Below are 26,629 nucleotides of genomic sequence, written 5' to 3' on the forward strand. Positions count from 1 at the left end.
TTTGGGCCCCCCCTTTTTGAAGAAAAAAAACAATTTTTTATGGGATAAAGTACCTTTAAAAAATTAATTTTAAAAGCAAAAAAGGTAACCCTGGGCGTTTCCCTGAGTGGGGGCCCTCTTTAATGGGGAATTTTTTCAAATTTAATTTCCAAAAGAAAGGAAAACAATTTTATCGCAATGGCAAATGAACCCCAAAAAAGGGGACTACATTGTTAGATTTTATTGGTTTTTTGAAAATTTAAATTAATTTTAAAAAAAACACATTTTGTTAGTTGAAATAAATAATTCTTTGCTTTTTAAGAACAGGAAAAAAAAATAAAAACATATATTTTTCTTTTTAAAAAACCCATAACAAAATTTCTTTTAAAATATACCCCCACCCTTTTAAATAATATTTGATATTTTTGTCATCTATAAATAATTCAATTTATGGCGGAAAAAAATTTATTTTGTTGTATTTTAGTTAGGGAAATTTAAAGAAAAAAGAAGTTTTTCATCAGACAAAAATGTTTACAAAACCAATGTTTAATATGTTAAAACCCCGGAACACGGAAAATTGATTTTATTTTTTCCCAGGAAAAAAAGTTAAAAACAAAAAACCCAAAAAAAATTGCATCCACTTTAAATTTCTAAAACGGTTAAATGGGAAGATAGTTTTTTTCTGCGTCAGTCACGAAGAAAAATTTCGGTATAAACCAAAAATTTCCCCAAAGCAAAGCAATTTTCTTGAATCATAAATCTTTTTACTTTTCATAAAATCTTGCATGTTTCTCAAGTTTGATTTTCGTAATATATTTTTTGGCTCATCTGGAGACATTCAGCTTTTAAGCCTCATTGAGCCTTAGAAATGCTTTTCTTTTTATTTCCAGGAAATATTTCATTTTTGATGTCCTGTTAAAGTTTGGAAAAGTCACTCATTGCCCAAATCACTAATTTGTATTTTACTTCTGTTACCTTTTGGCAATTAGCACAGCTGTAGTGATTAAGTATTTTGTATGGAAGTCGAAATACTACTTTGTTTACATTAAACTTCTTTCATAACAAATAATTTAAAATTCTGCGCTTCTGTTTTTAGGTGATAAGTATCTAACATGTTCTTAAAGCATTATTGAATTGCTATAAAACTACTCCTTACTCTTTTTCTTTTATAGAAGAAAACAAACTATTCGTGCCCTAAACAAAGCTGTTGTTGTCTGAATTGTTTTATAGGTGCACTGACGACATCAAAGGAAGTGTTGTGTTAAAACCCACGTATACACAATCTAGTAAATGTGACTTGAGTGATTCTAGCAAAACCATGCACAAGGATTGTGTTTTTAAACCGGATCCAAAACAAGATAGCGACGCTAGTTTGATGGGATATTCATATATAGATAAGGTAAATTCAAGATATTAAAACGCACTTAATCTTTAAGTACAGTTGTCTAGTGCTTAATAGACAAACAACAGTACTAAATGTTTTAATGTTTTTTTAATTAGTATATATATATATTTTTTTTAATTTCAAGAATTAAGAATTGAATTGATCTGTTCCGCAGAAGTCAACCTTGGCTTCGTCGGAAATGACTGTTCCGTTATAAGCATAGATTGAGACCTTAAATTCCAATTCACATCTCAGGCAACTTTACACATCTGATTTTTTTTATATTTGTACCATATACCAAATCCGATACGAAATATTTAAGGTTTAAATGTTGAAAGGAAAAGGCTATTACCTTGGAAAATTGATGCATGAAATTTAAAATATCATTTATACACACTTAAGATCACACGATGCTTAAACAAACAATGTTAAAATCTTCTTGATTCGGTTCGAATATAAATAACATAACATACACAATATATTAAACAATGTAGACTTTTGATGTATGCAGATATAAAAATTTTAAGCAGTCGAAATATTTAATGATTTATAGTAACAATTAACATAAGATTAGGATAATTATTTAATTAACAATCAGACTTGACTTCAAGTTGATATGTTATATTACTTCCATATAGTAAAAGATAAATCACTTTCCGATAATCTATCAGTTTATTGACTTGTATTATTTTTCTTGATAAAAACAAGTCAAAATGACAATGGAACCAGTGAAACAAGAAGAAAAAAGCCGTTAATTGGTCATAATAGCGTATTGGTCGTGAAAACGGGGTGGTCGTAAGACGGGGCACTGATGTATTAGTTTCCTTATAGACAGACGATCTTTAAATTTCAAAACATTGGAAAAACTCAAAACATGATCACGTTTTATATATTTTAGCTATCGGAGTTTTGTGACCAGAATATCGAAGAAGTGAAAAAGGAACACCGGCACCAAAGACATGCTCCAACCTTTCATAACAAACAATGCAATTATAAAAGTGCCTGGGAAGTTATGAAAACCCATAGCGATTTTCAAAGTATGAAAAGCAAAACATATTTCTTATTACATCATATACAATAAATCTATAAAATAAAAATGTAAAGAGCGGCATTTATTTGGGCGATGAAAGGTCCATTGTTCCAAAGAAATGCATTTATTTTTATTTCTCAAAAGATTGTTAATTGTGGTGTACTTTTATATAAAGTATCAAAAAAGATAATCATTGGCCATTTACTAATGATTCATCTTTTCGTCTGTTGCTTTTTAGATATAAGCTATAATGGATTAGTATCTTGCATGGTGTCATAATACTACGGTGTTTACATTTTGCTACTTTAATGACAAACTATTTCGAATGTATTGCTACTTTCGTCAGGTAACAAACATCTAAAATATACTCTAAAACCATTATTCAAACATTATAAAAAATCTAATTTTGCTCTTTCTAAAGGACTAAAAGAAATAAAATAATTTGTTTCTGTACCGCCCGTTCTAAAGAAGAAAATGTTTACTAGTTTTTGAGCTAAAATATGCATTTAAAAATAAAAATCTGGAGAAAGGGTGATCCCTCGGAAGCATAAGTCACAACAAGATTACATGAACAAACTAAAGACAAAACAAATAATATTTTGAGGTAGCATCATGGTAACATGAGGAATGTCAAGGTTTGAAATTTCATCCTTACACATAAAGTTTTGTGAATCTGTAAAATATAACTTCATGAGCAATCTATCAAACGTATATATTAGACCGACTTTTATCTTGTTCAGTAGTAGACGTTCTCTCCACATATTTCAACTGAAGCCTGAATCATTGCAGCCCTACCACTCAATTTACGAGTACAATGTGTTGTAAAATATATCTATTTAAGCTCGATTGCAAAACAAGTTCTTGCAACATTAATCACATTCAAGCTTGCTTCCTGGAACCAACCTGTACTGTTTTTATGTGAAGAAACAAGGTCGCGACCCGATTAGGGCTCAAACCCATACTTTTTGAGTTGAGAGGCAGAAACTTTAACACAACAATATATTATGTAACACGACATTTCAGATATATCATCCCACGCTAGTATTTTACATGTATCGTATCTGAACTTGTTACCGTTAATCTATTCCTAAATAAACGTGGTCTTGTTAAAATCAATGGAATGCTTAAATTTGAAAGTTCATGACCGTCTTTTTCGCATAAACTTGGAGTCAATCCTAGACGAAGAGAATGTCAACAAAACAGTATTCTACAGTCGCTCAAATATCGCACTTCTTGAGCCTTTTTTACAATCAAATAGTATTTTGTTATTAGGGTCTAATTATTTTTTACACCAAAACTTGCACTTTTAAAATGATATACTGTTATCTTAAAACTACACTTCTGCAATATATTTTTGCTTTCTAATTAACTTTATTTATTCCTATAGATGCTAAACAACTCCCTGTGTCAACAAATACAGTCCCAGAATTCGAAATAATACAAGAAACTACGAGTTATCGTGTGTTTGTATTAGATACATCGGGAAGTATGCAGGTAATTTGTACAAAATTGTATTTGAATTTCTAACAAAAAAACAAAAACAGATTAATTTGCATTTTAAATTAATCTGAGACTTTATACATTTTCGAGTTGTAAAAAGAGATAAAACATACTGATGTAAAAGAAAGATGAACATTTTACTTTGTTTTACATTTTACATAGATGAATATCTACTTTTGAATGCATTTCATTTACATTTTACATTCAGATTTTATCAACGTAGCGGTTATTCTTTTTAATTTCGTTCATTTTTATTTTCTCTAGTTATTGTACATGTATGTAGAACATTTAATGGAAATTAGAGGAACAATATGCGCAAATTGAATATATACATTGAAAGAATTTTTCGAACTTGTTTATTTTCTTACAAATACATTATATAAAACTACTGTCTGTTTGCCCAATTGATAGAGAATTTTTAAGGTGATTAACGTTTTAATGCTTTTCGTATTTGCATAGTACTGTACAACTTCATTTTAAGTAATCTTCGTTGAGGTTTAAGGCTTGCATACAGCTCTCTCAGTTTTAAAGTTTGCTTTCTAATCCTTTTAAAACTTGAAGGTTTTCCGCAAATACTCTCCATGCATTAAACCTTACACTTTAAAGAATGCCTCGTGTTCCTCTCATTACATTAAAGTTTGTTTAATAATCCTCTCATTACATTAAGAGCTTGCCCATGCGAACTGTTGCTTCATAATACTCTAAGTAGTTGATAAGTTTGATTCATAAACCTCTTATGACTTAAAAGTTTGCTTCAAAATCCTCTCATGACTTTAAGGTTAGCTTCATAAACCTCGCATGACTTTAAGGTTTGCTTTATAAACCTCGCATGGCTTTAAGGTTTGCTTCATTATCGTTCACGACTTTAAGGTTTGCTTCATAATCCTCTCATGACTTTAAGGATTGTTCCATAATCCTCTCATGACTTTAAGGTTTGTTTCATAATCCTCTCATGACTTTAAGGTCTGCTTCAAAATCTTGACATGGGTTTAAGGTTTGCTTCATAATCGTCTCATGACTTTAAGGTTTGTTTCATAATCCTCTCATGACATTAAGGTTTGCTTCATAAACCTCTCATGACATTAAGGTTTGCTTCATAAACCTCTCAGGACTTTAAGGTTTGCTTCATAATCCTCTCATGACTTTAAGGTTTGCTTCCTAAACCTCGCATGACTTTAAGGTTTGTTTCATAAACCTCTCATGACTTTAACGTGAACTTCAAAATCTTGACATGAATTTGAGTTATGTTATGACTTAAAAGTCTGCTTCATAAACCTCTAATGGCTTTAAGGTTTGCTTCATAAACCTCTCATGACTTTAATGCTTGCTTCACAAACCTCTCATGACATTAAGGTCTGCTTCAAAATCTTTACATGAGTTTTAGTTATGCTTCATAAATCTCTAATTACTTAAAAGTATGTTTTATAAACCTCTCATGACTTTAAGGTTTGCTTTATAAACCTCTCATGACTAAGGTTTGCTTCGTTATCTTCTCATGATTTCAAGATTGTCTCAAAATGCTTTAATTAATTTAATTTGACTGCATGATTCTGTTTCAACTTCAAGGTTTGACTAACAATTTTTGCTCATCACTTTTAGACATCGACCGCAACCCTACATCATCTTTCTCTTGACGTGTGTATTTTGAAGACTTGAGGTGTAAATACTAGATAAGCCCATGAAGAAAATATCAAATCAACAATAGAAACATTATTTGTTTATGATCGCTGTGTTAAGAATAAAACAACACCACTGATAACATGTTTTTACTTATAAACTGTTATTTTGTATATTTCATTTTAACTACCTGTCTTTTTTTTCTTTTTCTAAGTTAATGTGAAGCTATTTTATATCTTTATATTTATCCGATATTTTATTATTAGGGGGAAAGACTTAAGACCCTTAGACATGCCATGGAAAATGTAATACAGCAGTTGATCTTAAAAGGAAGCTGGGTTGGAATTGTTACATTTGGTACAACAGCTACAGTAAAGAAAGACCTGACTGAGATTAACACTCAGCAAGACCGCAAAAATTTAATTAGCGTAATCCCAGATTCAGCTTCAGGAAGGACATGTATGGGATGTGGTATGATAGAAGCAAAAAAGGTATGTTTTCATATTTGTAAAGCACCTTGTGGCCTGAGGGTTGCCTTTAAGGGTTGAAGCATCGTAATTGCAGCCACTATTTATCCTTGCGTGATCGTAAGAGGCCGCTAAATGGGTTCAAATCACCGGAGTCTATGCGTCACTTAGCTGCAGCAGGCGAGGGAATGTTGAAACGTGATGTTAAAGCAAGTTTGTAACACGCGATGTTTGCCAAAATTATCTTTCCTGTTTCAGCGCCATATGATCTAAATTTTGTTGGAACGAAACAAAAGAAAGAAACAAACAATTATTTTATAAATACTTTACAGTCTTGAGGGAAGTAAAAGGTATATTATTGTCTTGAATGAATGTGATTATAACACAAGGCTAATTATCTGGTGAATGTATGATATATCGAGAATGTTGATTAAGTGTAGATTCAAACCTAAAGTAATTTAACCAGTTCAAGAAATTGAATTTTTCAAGTCTTAAGCTATGAACTCCATAAATAAATTGAATAATGAAGCTACACAAATATCATATTCTTTATATCACATACATTAAAATAAGAATTGTTTAAAAGGAATTATTATAACATTGACCATGGTTTAACTAAAACATTAAGCACGTCTTTACGCTATTTTTGTAGAACATAAATAACGTGACGTCAAAATATATTAAAACGGCCGTGCAATACGACTTTTACGGAGTCGTAGGTTGAATGAGTATGTGATTAAAAGATAAATTGCTTAATTTAAGTAAATTGAAATGATATCTTTTTGTATTCTACATTCTTTTGTAAATGTTATACATTTTTATAAGCTTTGTTTCTCACTTTTTTAATATAATTGAAATAAATGTCATTAGGAAATTAAGAAACGATATGCCACGCAAGATGTCCAAGCGTGGGAACATTTATTATAATGTTGTAATCAGTTGCGCAATATGTTACCTATTCTAAGTAAAACTGTTCAGAATGATTCGGTAATAATATGATAAACTACATAAAAGAGTCATGCTGTAGAACTGTTCACGAATTATGCAAAAACGTCTGCATATGGAAGGGTAGCTCAGTAGCTAGGGCCGCGGAACGGCATTCCGAGTTTCCCGGCACTGAGTCCGAGCCAGGCTTCACTTCCCTATGAGAATTCGGCGCCCACGTGGGATCATGACAATATATAGCTCCTATGTCTGATTTTGGGTTTACATTTGGAAAGTGTGATGTTTTATAGAAAAAAAATGCTAACTCTTTTCTTGATGCGTGACAGTATACTAGTTGTATTACGCGTATTATGGAACAGATGTAACTTCCTATAGAGTTGGAGCCGGAATGGCATACCATCCAAATGCTTTAAAGCATCTTTAAAATTTATATGTCTAAAACTTTTACTTTTCATCCCTTCGCTTTATTATAGAAAATTCTAATGATATTGAAATATGTTACAAAGTTTCCCTTTAGCAGGCTGTCAACCAGGTCTTATCCAAAATAAAGGAGGAATATTTTAGCAGGAAATATAGGAGTTTTTGGAACATTTTGAGGCAAAAAAATAGGAGTTTTCAACTTAAATTGTTTAACTTACCAATGCTTATGTAAATGTAAATTATTCTTACTTTGCACATGCTGTTTCTACAATAAAATGTTTACCGTATAAGTGAAGGAACCCATTAGCAGGCTGTCCAGCACCTTCCGACATAAAATTAGGGCGAATTTTACAGTAATATTTCAGAAATTTTAGGGCTAAAATTAGGAATTTTAGGGTACGTAATAGAAATTTTAGGGCTAAAATTTGCAATTTTATGACTAAATAAACTAAGGTCCATAAAGACCACGATGTGAGCTAACCTTTGCATATTTGACACAAAAGTAACTCACAAATAATGCTCTAGTTTAGTCATAGAGCAAAGGTGCTACCAGTGTGGACTCACTGGTCAACTGCATCCCCTGCAGAAATGGTCACAGTCAAATCATGTTCAAACCATGTGCGTGAAGTACGCGGGCTAACGGGCTAGCAGTCTAGCGGGCTAACAGTGTGAACTGGGCGGGCTAGCAGCCTAGCGGGCTAACAGTGTGAACTGGGCGGGCTAGCAGTCTAGCGGGCTAACAGTGTGAACTGCGCGGGCTAGCAGCCTAGCGGGATAACAGTGTGAAGTGGGCGGGCTAGCAGTCTAGCGGGCTAACAGTGTGAACTGGGCGGGCTAGCAGTTTAGCGGGCTAACAGTGTGAACTGGGCGGACTAGCAGTCTAGCGGAATGGCAGTGTGAACTGGGCGGGCTGGCGGGCCAGCGGGCTAAAATCAAAATTTTTATTGATTCAACATAAAAACGTTATGATACATTACTTGGCAGTGTGAAGTGGACGGGCTAGCAGTGTAGCGGGCTAGCAGTCTGAACTGGGCGGGCTGGCGGGCCAGCGGGCTAAAATCTAAAACTTTATTGATTCAACATTAAAAACCTCATGATACATGTCCTAACAGTGTGAATAGGACGGGCTGACAGTGTAGCGGGCTAGCAGTGTGAACTGGCGGCTGGCGGGCCAGCGGGCTAAAATCTAAAACTTTATAGATTCAACATTAAAACCTCATGATACATTTTCTAACAGTGTGAATAGGACGGGCTGACAGTGTAGCGGGCTAGCAGTGTGAACTGGGCGGGCTGGCGGGCCAGCGGTCTAAAATCTAAAACTTTATTGATTGAACATAAAAATGTTATGATACATTACCTGGCAGTGTGAAGTGGGCGGGCTAGCAGTGTAGCGGCTAGCAGTGTGAACTGGGCGGGCTGGCGGGCCAGCGGGCTAAAATCTTAAACTTTATTGATTGAACATAAAAACGTTATGATACATTACCTGGCATTGTGAAGTGGGCGGGGCTAGCAGTGTAGCGGGCTAGCAGTGTGAACTGGGCGGGCCAGCGGCCAGAGGGCTAAAATCTAAAACTTTATTGATTGAACATTAAAACCTCATGATACATTTCCTAGCAGTGTGAATTGGACGGGCTGACAGTGTAGCGGGCTAGCAGTGTGAACTGGCGGGCTGGCGGGCCAGCGGGCTAAAATCTAAAACTTTATTGATTGAATATTAAAACGTCATGATACATTTCCTAGCAGTGTGAATTGGACGGGCTGACAGTGTAGCGGGATAGCAGTGTGAACTGGGCGGGCTGACGGGCCAACGGGCTAAAATCTAAAACTTTATTGATTGAACATAAAAACGTTACGATACATTACCTGGCAGTGTGAAGTGGACGGGCTAACAGTGTAGCGGCTAGCAGTGTGAACTGGGCGGGCTGGCGGGCCAGCGGGCTAAAATCTAAAACTTTATTGATTGAAAATAGAAATGTTATGATACATCACCTGGCAGTGTGAAGTGGGCGGCTAACAGTGTAGCGGGCTAGCAGTGTGAACTGGGCAGGCTGGCGGGCCAGCGGGCTAAAATCTAAAACTTTATTGATTGAACATAAAAATGTTATGATACATTACCTGGCAGTGTGAAGTGGGCGGGCTAACAGTGTAGCGGGCTAGCAGTATGAACTGGGCGGGCTGGCGGGCCAGCGGGCTAAAATCTAAAACTTTATTGATTGAACATAAAAACGTTATGATACATTACCTGGCAGTGTGAAGTCGGCGGAATAATAGTGTAGCGGGCTAGCAGTGTGAACTGGGCGGGCTGGCGGGCCAGCGGGCTAAAATCTAAAACTTTATTGATTCAACATTAAAACCTCATGATACATTTCCTAACAGTGTGAATAGGACGGGCTACCAGTTTGGCGGGCTAGCAGTGTGAACTGGGCGGGCTGGCGGGCCAGCGGGCTAAAATCTAAAACTTTATTGATTCAACATAAAAATTTTTTGATTAATAAAAAGACGACAAAAACTCTTATGGTTGATATTTTATTTTTTTACCCTTAATGACGTTTTCGGGAGTTTTCATATAGGCATATAGGCAAAATAAAAACTGTTCAATAGAATTTCTTTAAACTTGGCATGTTGTTAAAATATGAAAACAGAAACATTTTAAGCAAAAAATAATTTGGGGTCACCGTTCTCGTTTTTGAGTTATATCAATAGGCGCAAACAAGAGCCGGTTGATCAGGTTCCACAATGTTCGGTGCCTGGACACTAGAATCATACTCAGTGGTTGGGCAGTAAACAGTGTAGATTCTTGGCAGACGGCGCGAATGCGCACCGACTGATGTGGATCTACGATGTTCGCAAAGGCTGAGTATACTCGGTCAAAGCACTTAAATTAAGTGTAAATGTCCGTAGTTTGTTTCAGCCTGTCGGGATTAGGGGTTTTAAAAATGTCTAGATTTTGCTATTAAAACAAAAGATGCCAGTTCCTTAACCATCCCTGGTTGGTTGAGACCATGGTTTAAATTTAATACGGAATGTTTGACAGGAGTGACCCCAGAAAAATTTCTGCCCCTGGACTGAGAGTCCGGTATATTAACCAGTTCGCCACAAGTTGGCTCGAGTACAAAGGTTTTGGTTTTAAGCCTTTTGTAAGTCCATAACTGTGCCTGTTTCTTTGCCATGATGAAAAAACGCCGACTTCAGTTAATGAATCATGAACACGCCAGCCCTCCCACTTCACACTTCTTAGAAATGTATCATGAGGTTTTCATATTGTCACACTTCTAAGAAATATATATCATCAGGTTTTCATGTTGATACAATTAAGTATTAAAGTTTAGCCCGCTGGCCCGCCAGCCTGCCCAGTTCACACTGCTAGCCCGCTACACTGTTTGCCCGCCCACTTCACACTGCTAGGTAATGTATCATAACATTTTTATGTTCAATCAATAAAGTTTAAGATTTTAGCCCGCTGGCCCGCCAGCCCGCCCAGTTCACACTGCTAGCCCGCTACACTGTTAACCCGTCAAGTTCACACAGCTAGCCCGCTACACTGTCAGCCCGTCCAATTCACACTGCTAGGAAATGTATCATAAGGTTTTAATGTTGAATCAATTAAGTTTTAGATTTTAGCCCCCTGGCCCGCCAGCCCGCCCAGTTCACACTGCTAGCCCGCTACACTGTTAATCCGTCAAGTTCACACAGCTAGCCCGCTACACTGTCAGCCCGTCCAATTCACACTGCTAGGAAATGTATCATGAGGTTTTAATGTTGAATCAATAAAGTTTTAGATTTTAGCCCGCTAACCCGCCAGCCCGCCCAGTTCACACTGCTAGCCCGCTACACTGCTAGCCCGCCCACTTCACACTGCCAGGTAATGTTTCATAACGTTTTTATGTTCAATCAATAAAGTTTTAGATTTTAGCCCGCTGGCCCGCCAGCCCGCCCAGTTCACACTGCTAGCCCGCTACACTGCTAGCCCGCCCACTTCACAATGCCAGGTAATGTATTATAACGTTTTTATGTTCAATCAATAAAGTTTTAGATTATAGCCCGCTGGCCCGCCAGCCCGCCCAGTTCACACTGCTAGCCCGCTACACTGTTAGCCCGCCCACTTCACACTGCCAGGTAATGTATCGTAACGTTTTTATGTTCAATCAATAAAGTTTTAGATTTTAGCCCGTTGGCCCGCCAGCCCGCCCAGTTCACACTGCTAGCCCGCTACACTGCTAGCCCGCCGACTTCACACTGCCAGGTAATGTATCATAACGTTTTTATGTTCAATCAATAAAGATTAAGATTTTAGCCCATTGGCCCGCCAGCCCGCCCAGTTCACACTGCTAGCCCCCTACACTGTCAGCCCGTCCAATTCACACTGCTAGGAAATGTATCATGAGGTTTTAATGTTCAGTCAATAAAGTTTTAGATTTTAACCCGCTGGCCCGCCAGCCCGCCCAATTCACACTGCTATCCCGCTACACTGCTAGCCCGCCCACTTCACACTGCCAGGTAATGTATCATAACGTTTTTATGTTCAATCAATAAAGTTTTAGATTTTAGCCCGTTGGCCCGCCAGCCCGCCCAATTCACACTGCTAGCCCGCTACATGTTCAGCCCGTCCAATTCACACTGCCAGGAAATGTATCATAAGGTTTTAATGTTGAATCAATAAAGTTTTAGATTGTAGCCCGCTGGCCCGCCAGCCCGCCCAGTTCACACTGCTAGCCCGCTACACTGCTAGCCCGTCCACTTCACACTGCCAGGTAATGTATCATAACGTTCTTATGTTCAATCAATAAAGTTTTAGTTTTTAGCCCGCTGGCCCGCCAGCCCGCCCAGTTCACACTGCTAGCCCGCTACACTATTTAGCCCGCCCACTTCACACTGCCAGGTAATGTATCATAACATTTTTATGTTCGATCAATAAAGTTTTAGATTATAGCCCGCTGGCCCGCCAGCCCGCCCAGTTCACACTGCTATCCCGCTACACTGTCAGCCCGTCCAATTCACACTGCCAGGTAATGTATCATAAACGTTTTTATGTTCAATCAATAAAGTTTTAGATTTTAGCCCGCTGGCCCGCCAGCCCGCCAAGTTCACACTGCTAAACCGGTACACTGTTAGCCCGCCCACTTCACACTGCCAGGTAATGTATCGTAACGTTTTTATGTTCAATCAATAAAGTTTTAGATTTTAGCCCGTTGGCCCGCCAGGCCGCCCAGTTCACACTGCTAGCCCGCTACACTGTCAGCCCGTCCAATTCACACTGCTAAGAAATGTATCATGAGGTTTTAATGTTCAATCAATAAAGTTTTAGATTTTAGCCCGCTGACCCGCCAGCCCGCCCAGTTCACACTGCTAGCCCGCTACACTGTCAGCCCGTCCAATTCACACTGCCAGGAAATGTATCATGAGGTTTTAATGTTGAATCAATAAAGTTTTAGATTTTAGCCCGCTGGCCCGCCAGCCCGCCCAGTTCACACTGCTAGCACGCTACACTGCTAGCCCGCCCACTTCACACTGCCAGGTAATGTATCATAACGTTTTTATGTTCAATCAATAAAGTTTTAAATTTTATACCGCTGGCCCGCCAGCCCGCCAAGTTCACACTGCTAGCCCGCTACACTGTCAGCCCGTCCAATTCACACTGCTGGGTAATGTATCATAACATTTTTATGTTCAATCAATAAAGTTTAAGATTTTAGCCCGCTGGCCCGCCAGCCCGCCCAGTTCACACTGCTATCCCGCTACACTGTTAGCCCGCCCACTTCACACTGCCAGGTAATGTATCATAACATTTTTATGTTCAATCAATAAAGTTTTAGATTTTAGCCCGCTGGCCCGCTAGCCCGCCCAGTTCACACTGCTAGCCCGCTACACTGCTAGCCCGCCCACTTCACACTGCCAGGTAATGTATCATAAAGTTTTTATGTTCAATCAATAAAGTTTTAAATTTTATACCGCTGGCCCGCCAGCCCGCCAAGTTCACACTGCTAGCCCGCTACACTGTCAGCCCGTCCAATTCACACTGCTGGGTAATGTATCATACCATTTTTATGTTCAATCAATAAAGTTTAAGATTTTAGCCCGCTGGCCCGCCAGCCCGCCCAGTTCACACTGCTATCCCGCTACACTGTTAGCCCGCCCACTTCACACTGCCACGTAATGTATCATAACATTTTTATGTTCAATCAATAAAGTTTTAGATTTTAGCCCGCTGGCCCGCTAGCCCGCCCAGTTCACACTGCTAGCCCGCTACACTGTCAGCCCGTCCAATTCACACTGCTAGGTAATGTATCATAACATTTTTATGTTCAATCAATAAAGTTTAAGATTTTAGCCCGCTGGCCGGCCAGCCCGCCCAGTTCACACTGCTAAACCGCTACACTGTTAGCCCGCCCACTTCACACTGCCACGTAATGTATCATAACATTTTTATGTTCAATCAATAAAGTTTTAGATTTTAGCCCGCTGGCCCGCCAGCCCGCCCACTTCACACTGCTAGCCCGCTACACTGTTAGCCCGCCCAGTTCACACTGTTAGCCCACCGGCCAGCCAGCCCGCCCTGTTCACACTGTTATCCCGCTAGACTGCCAGCCCGTTCAGTTCACACTGTTAGCCCGCTAGACTGCTAGCCCGCTCAGTTCACACTGTTAGCTCGCTAGACTGCTAGCCCGCCCAGTTCACACTGTTAGCCCGCTAGACTGCTAGCCCGCCCAGTTCACACTGTTAGCCCGCTAGACTGTCAGCCCGTTAGCCTGCGTACTCCACGAACATGTTCAAACCATATTTTTTTAAAATGGCTGAACATGTCAAAAAGAACATGTTCTACCTATGTTTTGGGAATGTTATAACCACAAGTGTCTAAAAGAAATTCTTATACAGTGAAATTCTTGCACAATGCAGCTTTTGAATCATAATTATGGACAAATGAATTTTTTTGTAAAAGTAGGTAAAAAGTAAAAAGGCATTATTTTGCCTTAGTACAGTCATTTGAATAAATGGGAAGCATCTATAATCAACACAAAGAATTGCACATCAAAAAAGTTCATCACGCAGACCATTCAATAGCAGTTTATCTAGATCACATAATTGCAAAATGTAAGTACATTGTAATTGGAAATGAGCTTTATATTACTGAACTGCAAAATTATTTTGAGTGTGATTAATTATATGAGTCTGCCTTTCATAAATTGCACCATATGGATGAAAGAACAAGAACTGAATAAAATTGATAACTTTGTGGCAAAATAAGCAATTTCTCCTACAAAGATACAAAAAGAATAAGTATGAGGGAAAGAATTAATTTTTCAAAGTCTATGTTAACCCATTCAGTACTTTACAATGTTGTATTGATATTATGCAGATTTAAATAAAAGAGTTGTGAGTAAACAAATTGTACATTATTTTTTTACAACTATTTATACATGTTTTTAATTAAGATTGTGTTACAACAGCTTCATAATGATCATTTTCAAATATGATATGATACAAATGGACCACTTCAGAAATTTGGATAAAATGAACAAACATAAAATTCAAGATATCTGGAGTTGGCAAAACAGTGTCTTAATATTCCAGAATAAGTGGACTTTTATGGTTATGTTTAAAGTTTCAGGACAATGATATGGTAGTGTTTTTGCTGTTAACTGTCAACATGTTTATCAACAACTTCTTTGATTATGAAATAGCAATGTTACTGACATAGTCAAAGTAACTTTTAGTTGAAACGAAACCATTTCAATGTCATCAATTTTGAGTTGGCAAATCATGGCCAAATAATTTTTGACAATGTTCAAAACATGGTCGACTTTGAGTTATGTTTACAGGGTTACAAGTTATAAGTATGTTTAGTACGAAAGATAAAAATAATTAGGAATTTCAGTGAAAAAATAGGGCATTTTTAGGAATTCCCTTCAAATGTTTCACTTTTTTAGGAATTTAAGGGATGCTGGACAGCCTGCATTAGCTTTGAACCACACCATCAGCAGAAAGTTACAGCAATGCATGACCATCATCTGAATTACAGGTCCCCTGAAATAAAGTTGACATACTGATGCACAGTGCTTTTCGATGGCTATGTGGAGCACAGCAGCCTTGAGCATAGTAATGTGATGCTGATGCAGGCATACACATTCTCTTACCTGTAAAATACAAAAGGCCAAAAGCAGTACCAAAATTTAAATCTCTTTGAATTCCTCGGCAATATATTTTAAAAAAAATATAGGAAAAATATTCAAAATATAGGAGAATATAGGAAAAATAGGAGGTTTTTTAAAATATAGGATTCCGACCCACAATATAGGAGTTTTATAGGAATATAGGAATTGGTTGACAGCCTGCTTTAGACAAGAGCGCGCTTTCTTTTGCAACTAGGTACATTCAGAGTTGAATATCACGTTAAAAGATTAACTGAAGGTAGTTATAGCGTCTACATAGGTATAAAGTGTGTCTCCCCCTTTTTAAGTATAAACAACGAGAAATAAAAACGTACACACGTATAAACTAGATTATTGTTTATATTTTTAAACTAGCTTTTAACAAAGAAGCTCGGAACTGTTTCACAAGGTGAAATAATTCTCATATCTGACGGAGAAGATTCATCAGATGAACCCGACGCTGTCAATGTCCATGTTAACGATGCCAGACAAGAAGTGATTAATGCCAAAATAACTGTCCACACTATAGCTATATCTCAACAAGCGGATCATTTACTTGGTGATATTGCACGAGAAACTGGCGGCAAATATTACACGTATTTAGACAATGGAGGTATAAGTCTTCTTGGTGCATTCTCTGAAACTCTTTCCGGTGGTTTAACTTCTGCAAGAAATAAAAATGTCATGGTAAGAAATTGCAAATATAGCATGTAATAATTTAAGCATGTAGAGACGATTAGGAACCTTTCTTTTTATTTGCTTGTTGCTACTTGTTATCTCATTGTTCGTGCTTGTTGTTCCTTGTTATCTCATTGTTCTTGCTTGTTGCTACTTGGTATCTCATTGTACGTGCTTGTTGCTACCTGGTATCTCATTGTACTTGCTTGTTGCTACTTGGTATCTCGATGTATGTGCTTGTTGCTACTTGGTATCTCATTGTACGTGCTTGTTGCTTCTTGGTATCTTATTGTTTGTGCTTGTTGCTTCTCGTTATATCATTGTACGCGCTTGTTGCTAATTGGTATCTCATTGTATTTGTTGTTGTTACTAAGTTTCTCACTGTTCCTGCTTGTTGCTACTTAGTATATGTTCCTTGTTATCTCATTGTTCTTGCTTGATGCTACTAGGTTTCTCATTGTTCCTGCTTTTTGCTACTTGGTATCTCATTGTATTGTAACGATCAAGCCCATCATTTTACGTCCGAAAATAAACCCGTATCCGGAAACTACTCAAGTACTGAAGTAATTAACTCTACTTCATGACATCGACTTTTAATCATCAATACATACACTGCATGCATAGATAACTTCATCCTTTTAATATTTACAATGGTTATATTACTTAAAATAACTTATATAAAATGTGAACATTAGAGCTGCAGTCCTATTACTTTTTGAACAACCCTCGTATTCTACGTTGTAGCCGTTTTTATGATCAATTAGCCACACGCTGCCAATTTAAACATGGCAGCTGGCACTGGCTAAATTTCTGCCCGCGCGAGCTAGGCAGTGACGTCATCGGAGACGATGACGATACTGCCAAGCTAGGCACCCTAGCCAAGCTAGCCACCCAGCGTCCCAGACTATAAATAGCAGCCCGAATCTGCCAAAATTGTCAGTACCTTGGTAGATAGCCACCAGACCACATCTATACTATATTGAATATGGATGTATCTCCAGCCACCAGAAAGGTATATAATACTTTATGCCAGTAATAGTTTATATAGAAGCTTTATATTTAATCATCTAGTTTGGCAGTTTGGCATTATTTACCATTTATGATAGATCCTGACTGAAGACCAAGTTTCCATAGCCATAATCCCATATTTTATAGTGATACCCATATACCAGGGTAGAACACCACTGTATTTTGTAGTTACCATTTTAGATACCCCATCAACCCTATAGCATTTCATGGTAATTCCTACCATAGAATTTGTACCAGACCACAGGCAAGACGTGACACCGTATTTGTCAAGCCTTTCATTTCATCTTATATTATACATCATTCTAGACGTAACAGAAGAATATTCCTGACCTAAGACGAGGAGCCCAAGCCAGAGCCATCCACAGAATATACTATATATCAATTTCATTGTTTGTGAAATGTATATTTAATAAATTGTTGTGTTAATCTTATTTCAGGTGTCCGTATCTTTTAGTCCTTGTGTCCCTATTTTCCCTTATCCATTTACGTGTGTTTGAGAAGAACCCACATGTCGATATTGAAGTGTGTCCGGGCGAGCAGACCCCGGGTACGTTTCAGTATGTGCATTTTTCTACTAGGTATCTCATTGTATGTGCTTGTTACTACTAGGTATCTCATTGTTCCTGCTTGTTGCTCCTTTGTATCTCATTGTTTGTGCTTGTTGCTTCTTTTTATATCATTGTACGTGCTTGTTGCTACTTGGTATCTCATTATTTGTGCTTGTTGCTTCTTGTTATATCATTCTATGTGCTTGTTGCTACTTGTTTTCTCATTGTATGTGCTTGTTGCTGCTAGGTATCTCATTGTTCCTGCTTGTTGGTAATTGGTATCTCATTGTTCCCGCTTGTTGCTGCTTGTTATCTCATAGTTAATGCTTTTTTGCTACTTGTTATCTGATTGTACGTGCTTGTTGCTACTTGGTATCTCATTGTACGTGCTTGTTGCTACTTGGTATCTTATTGTTTGTGCTTGTTGCTACTTGGTATATCATTGTTCCTGCCTTTTGCTACTTGATATGTCATTGTTACTGCTTGTTGCTGCTTGTTATCGCCTTGTTTTTGCTTGTTGCTTCTTGGTATCTCATTGTTCCTGGTTGTTGCTACTTGATATCTCATTGTTCTTGGTTGTTGGTACTTGTTATCTCATTGGTCATGTTTGTTGCTACTTGTTATCTCATTGTCTTGCTTGTTGCTACTTGGTATCTCATTGGTAGTGCTTGTTGCTACTTGGTATCTTATTGTTTGTGCTTGTTGCTACTTGGTATATCATTGTTCCTGCCTTTTGCTACTTGATATGTCATTGTTACTGCTTGTTGCTGCTTGTTATCGCCTTGTTTTTGCTTGTTGCTTCTTGGTATCTCATTGTTCCTGGTTGTTGCTACTTGATATCTCATTGTTCTTGGTTGTTGGTACTTGTTATCTCATTGGTCATGTTTGTTGCTACTTGTTATCTCATTGTCTTGCTTGTTGCTACTTGGTATCTCATTGGTAGTGCTTGTTGCTACTTGGTATATATCATTGTCAGTGCTTTTTGCTACTTGTTATCTCATTGTTTCTGCTTGTTGCTACTTGTTATCTCATTGTTTCTTCTTGTTGTTTTTTGTTATCTCATCGTAAGGTTTGTTGCTTCTTGTTACCTCATTGTACGTGCTTGTTTCTACTTGGTATTTTATGAATATTTCAAAACAAAACCAGTATATAATCGCCTTCTTTTAGTACTTACAATTAGTAATATTTTTACCTATTTGTAATTTTAATAAAAGTGCAAACTTAACTCATTAAGCTGAATAGATAGAAAACGAATGCCTCAAATTGTGAAATCATGATATATCCAGATGGTTTATATATTTATCTATTTTATGATCACATCCGTGTTATTTGTGCTGTGTGTCGGCTGTAAAAAGTCTCCCGTACATTTATTCAATGATGTTATATTTTCGATCCTTGAAGATCGTTCAGCACGACATTATTGTTGTGCTTGTGGTATTTTTAGTTTCAACTTTTCGGCATTTTCTAGTTGGTTGGTTCCAATATTCCTACTTGAATAATGTTGAATCACCCTAAGGATATGAGGCTTGCTTTTTAAATTTGTCTTTTGACGTCCTATCTGTGATACGCAGGCTTCATAACCTCTGATCCCCTTTCAAAATTCCATTTTATTTAGTTCTGCCCATTGTTTTCTCGTTTAGGGCACACGCTTTTTATTACTTGGGGACCATACGCCACTTTTCATGGAATGGCACGGAAGTGTCACATTGAAGGTTCCATGATAACCGCCGTATGAACACATCTGCGGATGTTTCTAAATTCAAATTTTTACTATTTCATGTTTAAATGTTGAATTCTGCTTAAGCCGGTGCTTTTGGGCGTGGACCGTAACTTGCACTTTCCAGTACCGTCCATGAACAGGCTCAATCAATAGAATAGATAAATACAGAATCCCTAAAGAAAGCCCAACACGGCAAAATTGAAAATGTTCTATATTCATAGAAGAAGTTTGTATATATTCATAGAAGAAAAGTCGATACTATATCATATTCATACTACCGGGTATATCAAATTCAATTCATAGTCACCTTATATTTTCCATAGAACGACGAAAGAGTCGTGACGTAATAAAGTGAATATTATGAAGCGAAATAAAGCTTGACACTAAGGATGTTTGTATTCATCCGCAGCTCATCGCTATCGCTTACGTCAAAGTTTCTAATATCTATAGAAATGCATGAATGAACACTAGTTAACATATACTTAAAATGGTAGTAAACTAATTATTTTAGGATTTGGACCTAATAAATTACATCTTAATTTCATATTTCTTTAACCCTTATATAATGTCATAAAATGAACATCTTTTTCAGTTGATGGCACATAAAATGAATTCGGTGGATACAAACCAACATAATATATCGTTTGCTCTAGAAAAAGGATTGGGTGGTGACACAACGTTTTCCTTCATAACGCCCACGGACACAGACGTCAAATTTGAACTGACCGGCCCAAACGACTATAATCAGTTTATTGAAAGTCATGGAAGCATAACAACTTTATCAATTCCCGGTACTGCACAAGTAGGTGATGTTGTACTCATTCCGGTAGATAACCGATAGAAATAGATGACAAGAACTTCTGCGCCCATAAATATTTCTACATAAAACACAACAGAGTCAAAAGCTTCTATTTATCAAGTACTTAAATAAATAAGTCGGATAAGACAGTGGTTTAGGAAAAAATGACTTCACCGATCACTTTCAAAGCAGTTCTTAATGGATTCGAATTTAGTTTCCTATATTTTTGCCAGAATGTCCTTTTGGTATTAAATCACGCCGTTATTTTGTCTTATTAACAGGCCGGAGAATATGAAATGATAGTCACGACCGGAACGATGCCAAGAACTGTAGAGTATTTCGCAAAATCAGATGCTACCAGTGACGACATAGTCAGAGTGACGTCATTGCTCTCAACCAGTAATATTGATTTATCTACTGGCGATCTACCAATTATTTTCTCTGAAGTCTCAAAAGGGTATTTACCAATTCTTAATGCAACAGTTACAGCCCATGTAGAGACAGGTAACCATATCTGCGACGTGAAACTAATGGATGACGGGATAGGTAAGAAATATTCTTTCTATGTTGTCATTTAAAGTCTAGTTTTAAATCAAGCCGACTCCAGCATTTGCCTTATTGGAGTTAAGTTACATTTGTATTACTGATTTAAATATATGTAAAAGGTAAAACATCAAAATCAAATAGATCTTCAAATATTAGAAAAAGCCATTCATTTAAAAAACTATTGGTTCTATAAGTAATAATTTTTCAAATGGTTTGCTTTCTTTCATTTGGAATGGAGTAAATTTCGCTTTAAATTATCAACGTTTGGCCAATGACCTTACGTAAGTTATACAAACATATAATTTTTTATTATGGCACGTGCTCGGTTTTGATAATGGCACAAGCTAGTAAGCGAAGATGATGAATGTGTTTTCGTTATATCCACAACTGTTCAAATATCCCTAATAATAGATACGCTTTACTATTTTCATACTATATTTTACGGAATTTCCGACCAGACATCATAGTTTTTGGTTATGAGCAATACATTGTGGGAAAACAAAACTGCTGACTAATCTTTAGTAAGGTAACATATATTCATTCGGACATGGAACTGCAAAATCATCATTTTTATACAAAGTGTCTATAAAAAATCGAATGTTTCATAGATGGGCCTTGCCCTTACGTTTTGTTTGGAAATAAAAACTCATTCAGTTCGAACCGTGTTTTATATTAAAAATTACCTCAATGTTATTTTTCTCCTCAAAGTACGTTCCAAAAAGTAAAGGCTCTTGGTATATGAGTACATATTTCAAACAATGTCATGGACGAAATAACTGCTAAGAGCTTTTCTTACTTCTAAAATATATTGAAAATTAAAAGCGCAATAACCAGTGTTTGGGATTTTCTATAACATTTGCGTAAATTGTCATAGGAAGTTAACGAAACGTTGGCAAATGTGATATTACCTTCAGATAAAACATAGAGCTGATACATGCATAAACAAGGAAATGCCAGACAAATCATTAACCACAGTTTCCGTATTATTCCTTAGAAATTTAGATGTTAATGATATCTGTACCTGGACTAAATATAAAATGATTTAAATTGATGTAATCTCTTTGTAACATTCAAAATCGTCTACAGCTGCTAAAAATATAAAGCAGACACCACAAACATTTTTGAGTTTAGGCGGTTTGATAAAAAGAGTAGCGGAGAACAGGAAGTGCCACGTTATGAAATCACATAAATCACCATTGGCCATGTATATCATATTTATCATAAGTTCCCAGACAGTTAAAGAGTTAACTTAGAGTTCTCTAGTTTATTTATCTGACTTGTTATATTCTTTTTGCATCATTTCAGACCCAGATTCATTTATTGACGACGGAATATATTCTGGCTATATATTTCCTACTTGCTTACATTCTGGCCGAGTTAATGTGAAAGTTGACGTAAAGGGAGCGAAAGGAGAGACCCAAGTTCTACAGAGTGTCACAGGAGCTCCGAATCCCGAAGAAGGTATTGTGCTTGTCTAACAGAATTTGCCCAAGTCGAACCCCCTGTAAAATCCACATAAAATAAATGTCTCTTAGAGACAAATATACAGTAACACACCGTCTGTACAATTGGCCAAAAGATCAGGTTCTTAAGGTAAAAAATATTTAAGGATTTTCCAACCAATACTTAGATGGCTCTTTAGCCAACAACCGTAACAATTTATCAGGTTAATCATGACTAGTACATGTAGATGATCCCAATCGATTTTAAGATCAATTTTTTGATATCAAAAGTTGAAAGGTTAGATTAAGGTTACCATGGTTTTTATAAAAGCTTGAAAGACCTTGTATTTGTTGTAAAGTTTGATAATGACTAGTATGTGACCTCCATTGATTATGAAGTAATTTGTCAAGGGTCAAGGTGACTGCGTCCTTGTCCACTAAAATCTTGTTCGACCAATAATTAGAGAAAGACTGAGCCTCCAATCTTAAAATTTCGTATGGAGTTTGATCATGACCTCAAGATAAAAGATATTGGTTAAGAGGTCATTGGTTTTGCGGGTCATAATGTCACGGTCTAGTAACACATTAAATGAAGAACAAGTGTTTTGTCAGGTTTGTTAAACCATTAGTTATGATACAATTACATTTTGTTTTCATTGCAAATATTGAGTCTGGTGCTAGAGGGACTTGCACTTTCTAGTACTGTCCATGAACAGGCTCAGTCAAACCGTGGCTGCAACATTTTCAATATTACCGTGTTGGACTTTCTTTATTAGGGATTCTGTTTTTCTTTATTTATTATATAATTATTTATTTATATAACATTTGACTTCATAAAATATGCGTACGTTTATACATATTCCACTGCGACAGAAACAATAGTGGCGCTTAAATGTCCTATGGTCACATTTCTAGGTTCATGTTTAATTTTTCGTCTAGACATAACTCGAAAAAACATTATTTGTGATATTAACTTCATAACCTAATACATCCTACTGATACTGTATGGAACACAGCTCGAAAACATGGATTGGTTAAACTAAAAAAATATTGAGTAATACAGCTCATTCCGGCTAATAATTATTGCACCTTGATGTGTATTTTAGTGTCAATGTACTCCAGTGTATCTTGTTTGGCGGGTGCTATGGCAGTTCGTGACTGCTTCTTTTTTTTAATTTCCTATGACCTTATTTTTCGATAACAATATCCAAAGGAATTTCAAACAGCAAGATTATCCCATATTTATTTTGTTAAACTTATTTATTGCTAGGCTAAGAGCTGATAACTTTTGAGCTATGCTTCCGTTTAAAAATAGGCATCGTGATAAAAATAACAACAGACAAGAACTCCGAGAAATTGAAGGGTGGAGTAATTATTCTTGCATGTACAAATCACGCCTCCTTGGTGAGGTCCCTCCACCTATTAAGTTTCAAGTTTGAATCTTAAGGGGGCAGGGGACATATTCGAATGATTGCCCCGGTCAAATTTTTTAAAAACTCAGACATGGTGTTTTGAAAGTACTGATAACTTCTGATATTTCTCTGTCATTGTAATTCTTTCTTGTTTGTGTGTAGAAAATGAGAAGTATTCATGGGTTTTTACCCGAAACTAAGCATTTTGGTAGCTTTGTATGTATTTTTGACTCTCTGAATGGAGGTGAAAAGTTAAAACTCAAGCTTTGACAGTTGGCGCCAAACAAGTAAGAAATTTCAGATAAATTTTGTGAAAAAAACCAACGTATGACAGACATTTTATTTGTCATTTCTGAAAATGCCATAGCTTGCACTGCGTGTTACTGATATTTTTAAAGGAATCGGGCGGATTCTGGAGTATGCTGCACCTTCATGAAGATGGCCCATATTGGTATATTTTAGGTGTGATTTTGGCTGGGTGGGGGTAAACATAAATTGCTGTCAGTCATTTTTTTGAAGGAGCAATGCATGCAAACTATTATTTTCTTCAATGTATGTCATATATTATTGAATAATGCTGTGCAACTGGTTATCTGCCTGTGAAACAGATTTTGAAATATTTGGAAGTGTGTTTCTGGTCACACTGAAATACAAAATTGTTCATTTTTAGGTCCCCTGTCCCCTTAAGTACATTTTGAGCTATGCTCTATGAACAATAGCAAAAGACAAAAACTCCAAAATAGTGATAGGTAAAGTTATACATCTTGTACGCTGAATAAGATGTAATGTCGTGCTACATCGTTGCTCAATAAGATATTTTATTTGTATATCTTGAAGTTGATTCCTTATATACTTTTTACGTTATGCTCCGAACACTAATATGAAACGGACGGACGGGCGGACAGACAGAGACTTCTTCCATATCCTTTAGCAGAGGATATCAACAATTCTACTTTGCACATGCTATTATTAAGCTACTATAACAAGAACGGGCCCTATATAACTATTCTAGTTGTTTCCATACATGTAATATCTATTGAATGAAAACTCACAGTATGTCACACCTGGACTAAAAAATTACGTCATATTAAATATTGATGAATAATTTAGGTGCAGTTTATGTTATGATCAAAGCGCCTGTGTTATGTATAGCAACGATAACAAGAATAAAGAAGTGAAAGAAAACAACAACTTAAGCAAACAAACGAATATACAATCTTTCAGGTGATATTGATGAGCGCACTGAAGTCTATGACAGCTCCTTTCAGCGTGTGCAAATTCTTGAACAGTTGAATGTGACTAACTACAAAAATATTACGACGTCAGATGATTTAATAGCGCCAGGAAAAATTACTGACGTCAACATTCACCATATACAATCAAAGGCTTTGAGTAACTCAGAAAGAAGAAATTGCACAATATCTTGGACAGCAACCGGTGATGATAAAACCATTGGCAGAGGTTTGTAAAAATGAAATGTTTAAAATATCATGAAATTCTAAAGGAACATGTGATTCTGCAATGTTCTTAATAAACTTTAAAATGGGAAACTGCCATACATGTAACTGCCCTGATAATTTGTTTTAGTTGCACGAGTGACATTTCGTTTTTAAACTATGGAATGCATGATAGTACGCCAAAAATCGTACACAGTAAAAGATAAAGTGTCATGGGCCTTTCAAAATAAAATCCAGTTCAATTCTGAGCTCACATTTGTGTACCACGAGGAACAATCCCATGCAATTGTGGTATACATACATATACATCAGACAAAGTTCAAATAATTTGACATTTCTGACTGCGATGATGCCCGCCAATAAGGCAATTACGTCAAAACCTTGATCATATATATCACCATTATTGATACTGACTAGACGGTAACAGCCCGTCTTCGATTAAATCACTGATTGATTGCGTTGTTCTTAGCTAGTCATTTTGATTTAGTCCAGTTGACATGTTCATACGCAACGCTTCTGGTGATTTCGTTTGTTTAATCGTTTCTGAATTATTATATGCCTAAAGGAATGATCTATTCTATTAAATATGTAAATAGTATAGCGATATATTTAATATCAACAAAGACATTTATGTAGTGTTAATATACAGGTGCCTTTGCCTTTCTCAATTCATCGTTTGAGAAACACAATAATGAATTTTAGTTAGATATTTTTAAAATGGCTATGTTCAATTGCGATCTCATTAAGCTAATTTTTAGCGCCGATATGTCCATTTAAAAGAGATAAACAGACAAGCCACACAAACACGTACATTCAGTCATTATTTTCTTTTTTTATTATTATTTTAAAGAGATGATATATATTATTCGGATCATATTATATAGTATCTATAAAATGATCCGAATAATATATATATATTGATCGAATGCACAATGATTTATGAGGAAATAGTATCATTTTTGAATTATACGATTGATTACGAAAAGCGTGATCCTATGTTTATCACTTAAATGCAAGTGACTTCAGCAAATTAACAGTATCACATGGACATATTTAACGTTTAAAATTCAAAATTACAAATTCAGTAGATTTGAACAATTGTCTTATGCCTTCTAATGTGTACAATAGCTTTTTGTATTGAACGTATTTATATTAATCACATTATAAACATACATAATGGAACGTAACCAACTGTAAATGAACATTTGTTGATACCAGATTTTCTTTCCTTGCAGCTTCAAGCTATATTTTTAGGATTGCCGACGATGTTGACGTCTTACTTAATGACTTTGATAACGCCCCTATACTTGAAGTGGGAAATAATTCACTTATTCCGAAACCGTCAGGCGACATCGAAGTTCTGAAGATTACTGTTGACGCAGAGGAATCTTATACTGGGACGGCTTTCTTTGCATTACAAGCTGTTGATGAAACCGGAAATAAAGGGAGCGTCTCAAACATTATTTCCATAGTCGTTGCTAAGGGTTATCTGCTTTTTTGGGGGGAACG

General features: G+C 36.5%; 1 protein-coding gene across 1 annotated transcript; it reads left to right on the forward strand.

Annotated features, from left to right (window-relative positions):
* Positions 1-3,780: 3,780 nt before the first annotated feature.
* Positions 3,781-26,604, forward strand: LOC132752590 (calcium-activated chloride channel regulator 4-like; the record flags this gene model as incomplete). Its single annotated transcript, XM_060742925.1, has 8 exons — positions 3,781-3,887; positions 5,777-6,001; positions 15,865-16,176; positions 20,057-20,266; positions 20,545-20,809; positions 22,115-22,270; positions 24,888-25,124; positions 26,356-26,604. Coding segments are annotated over 8 exons (1,761 nt in total), but the record flags the coding sequence as incomplete, so codon positions are not given.
* Positions 26,605-26,629: the final 25 nt, after the last annotated feature.

Source organism: Ruditapes philippinarum, unplaced genomic scaffold, assembly GCF_026571515.1.
Source record: "Ruditapes philippinarum isolate M1 unplaced genomic scaffold, ASM2657151v2 ctg10528_1_1_1_1, whole genome shotgun sequence".
Taxonomy (NCBI): domain Eukaryota; kingdom Metazoa; phylum Mollusca; class Bivalvia; order Venerida; family Veneridae; genus Ruditapes; species Ruditapes philippinarum.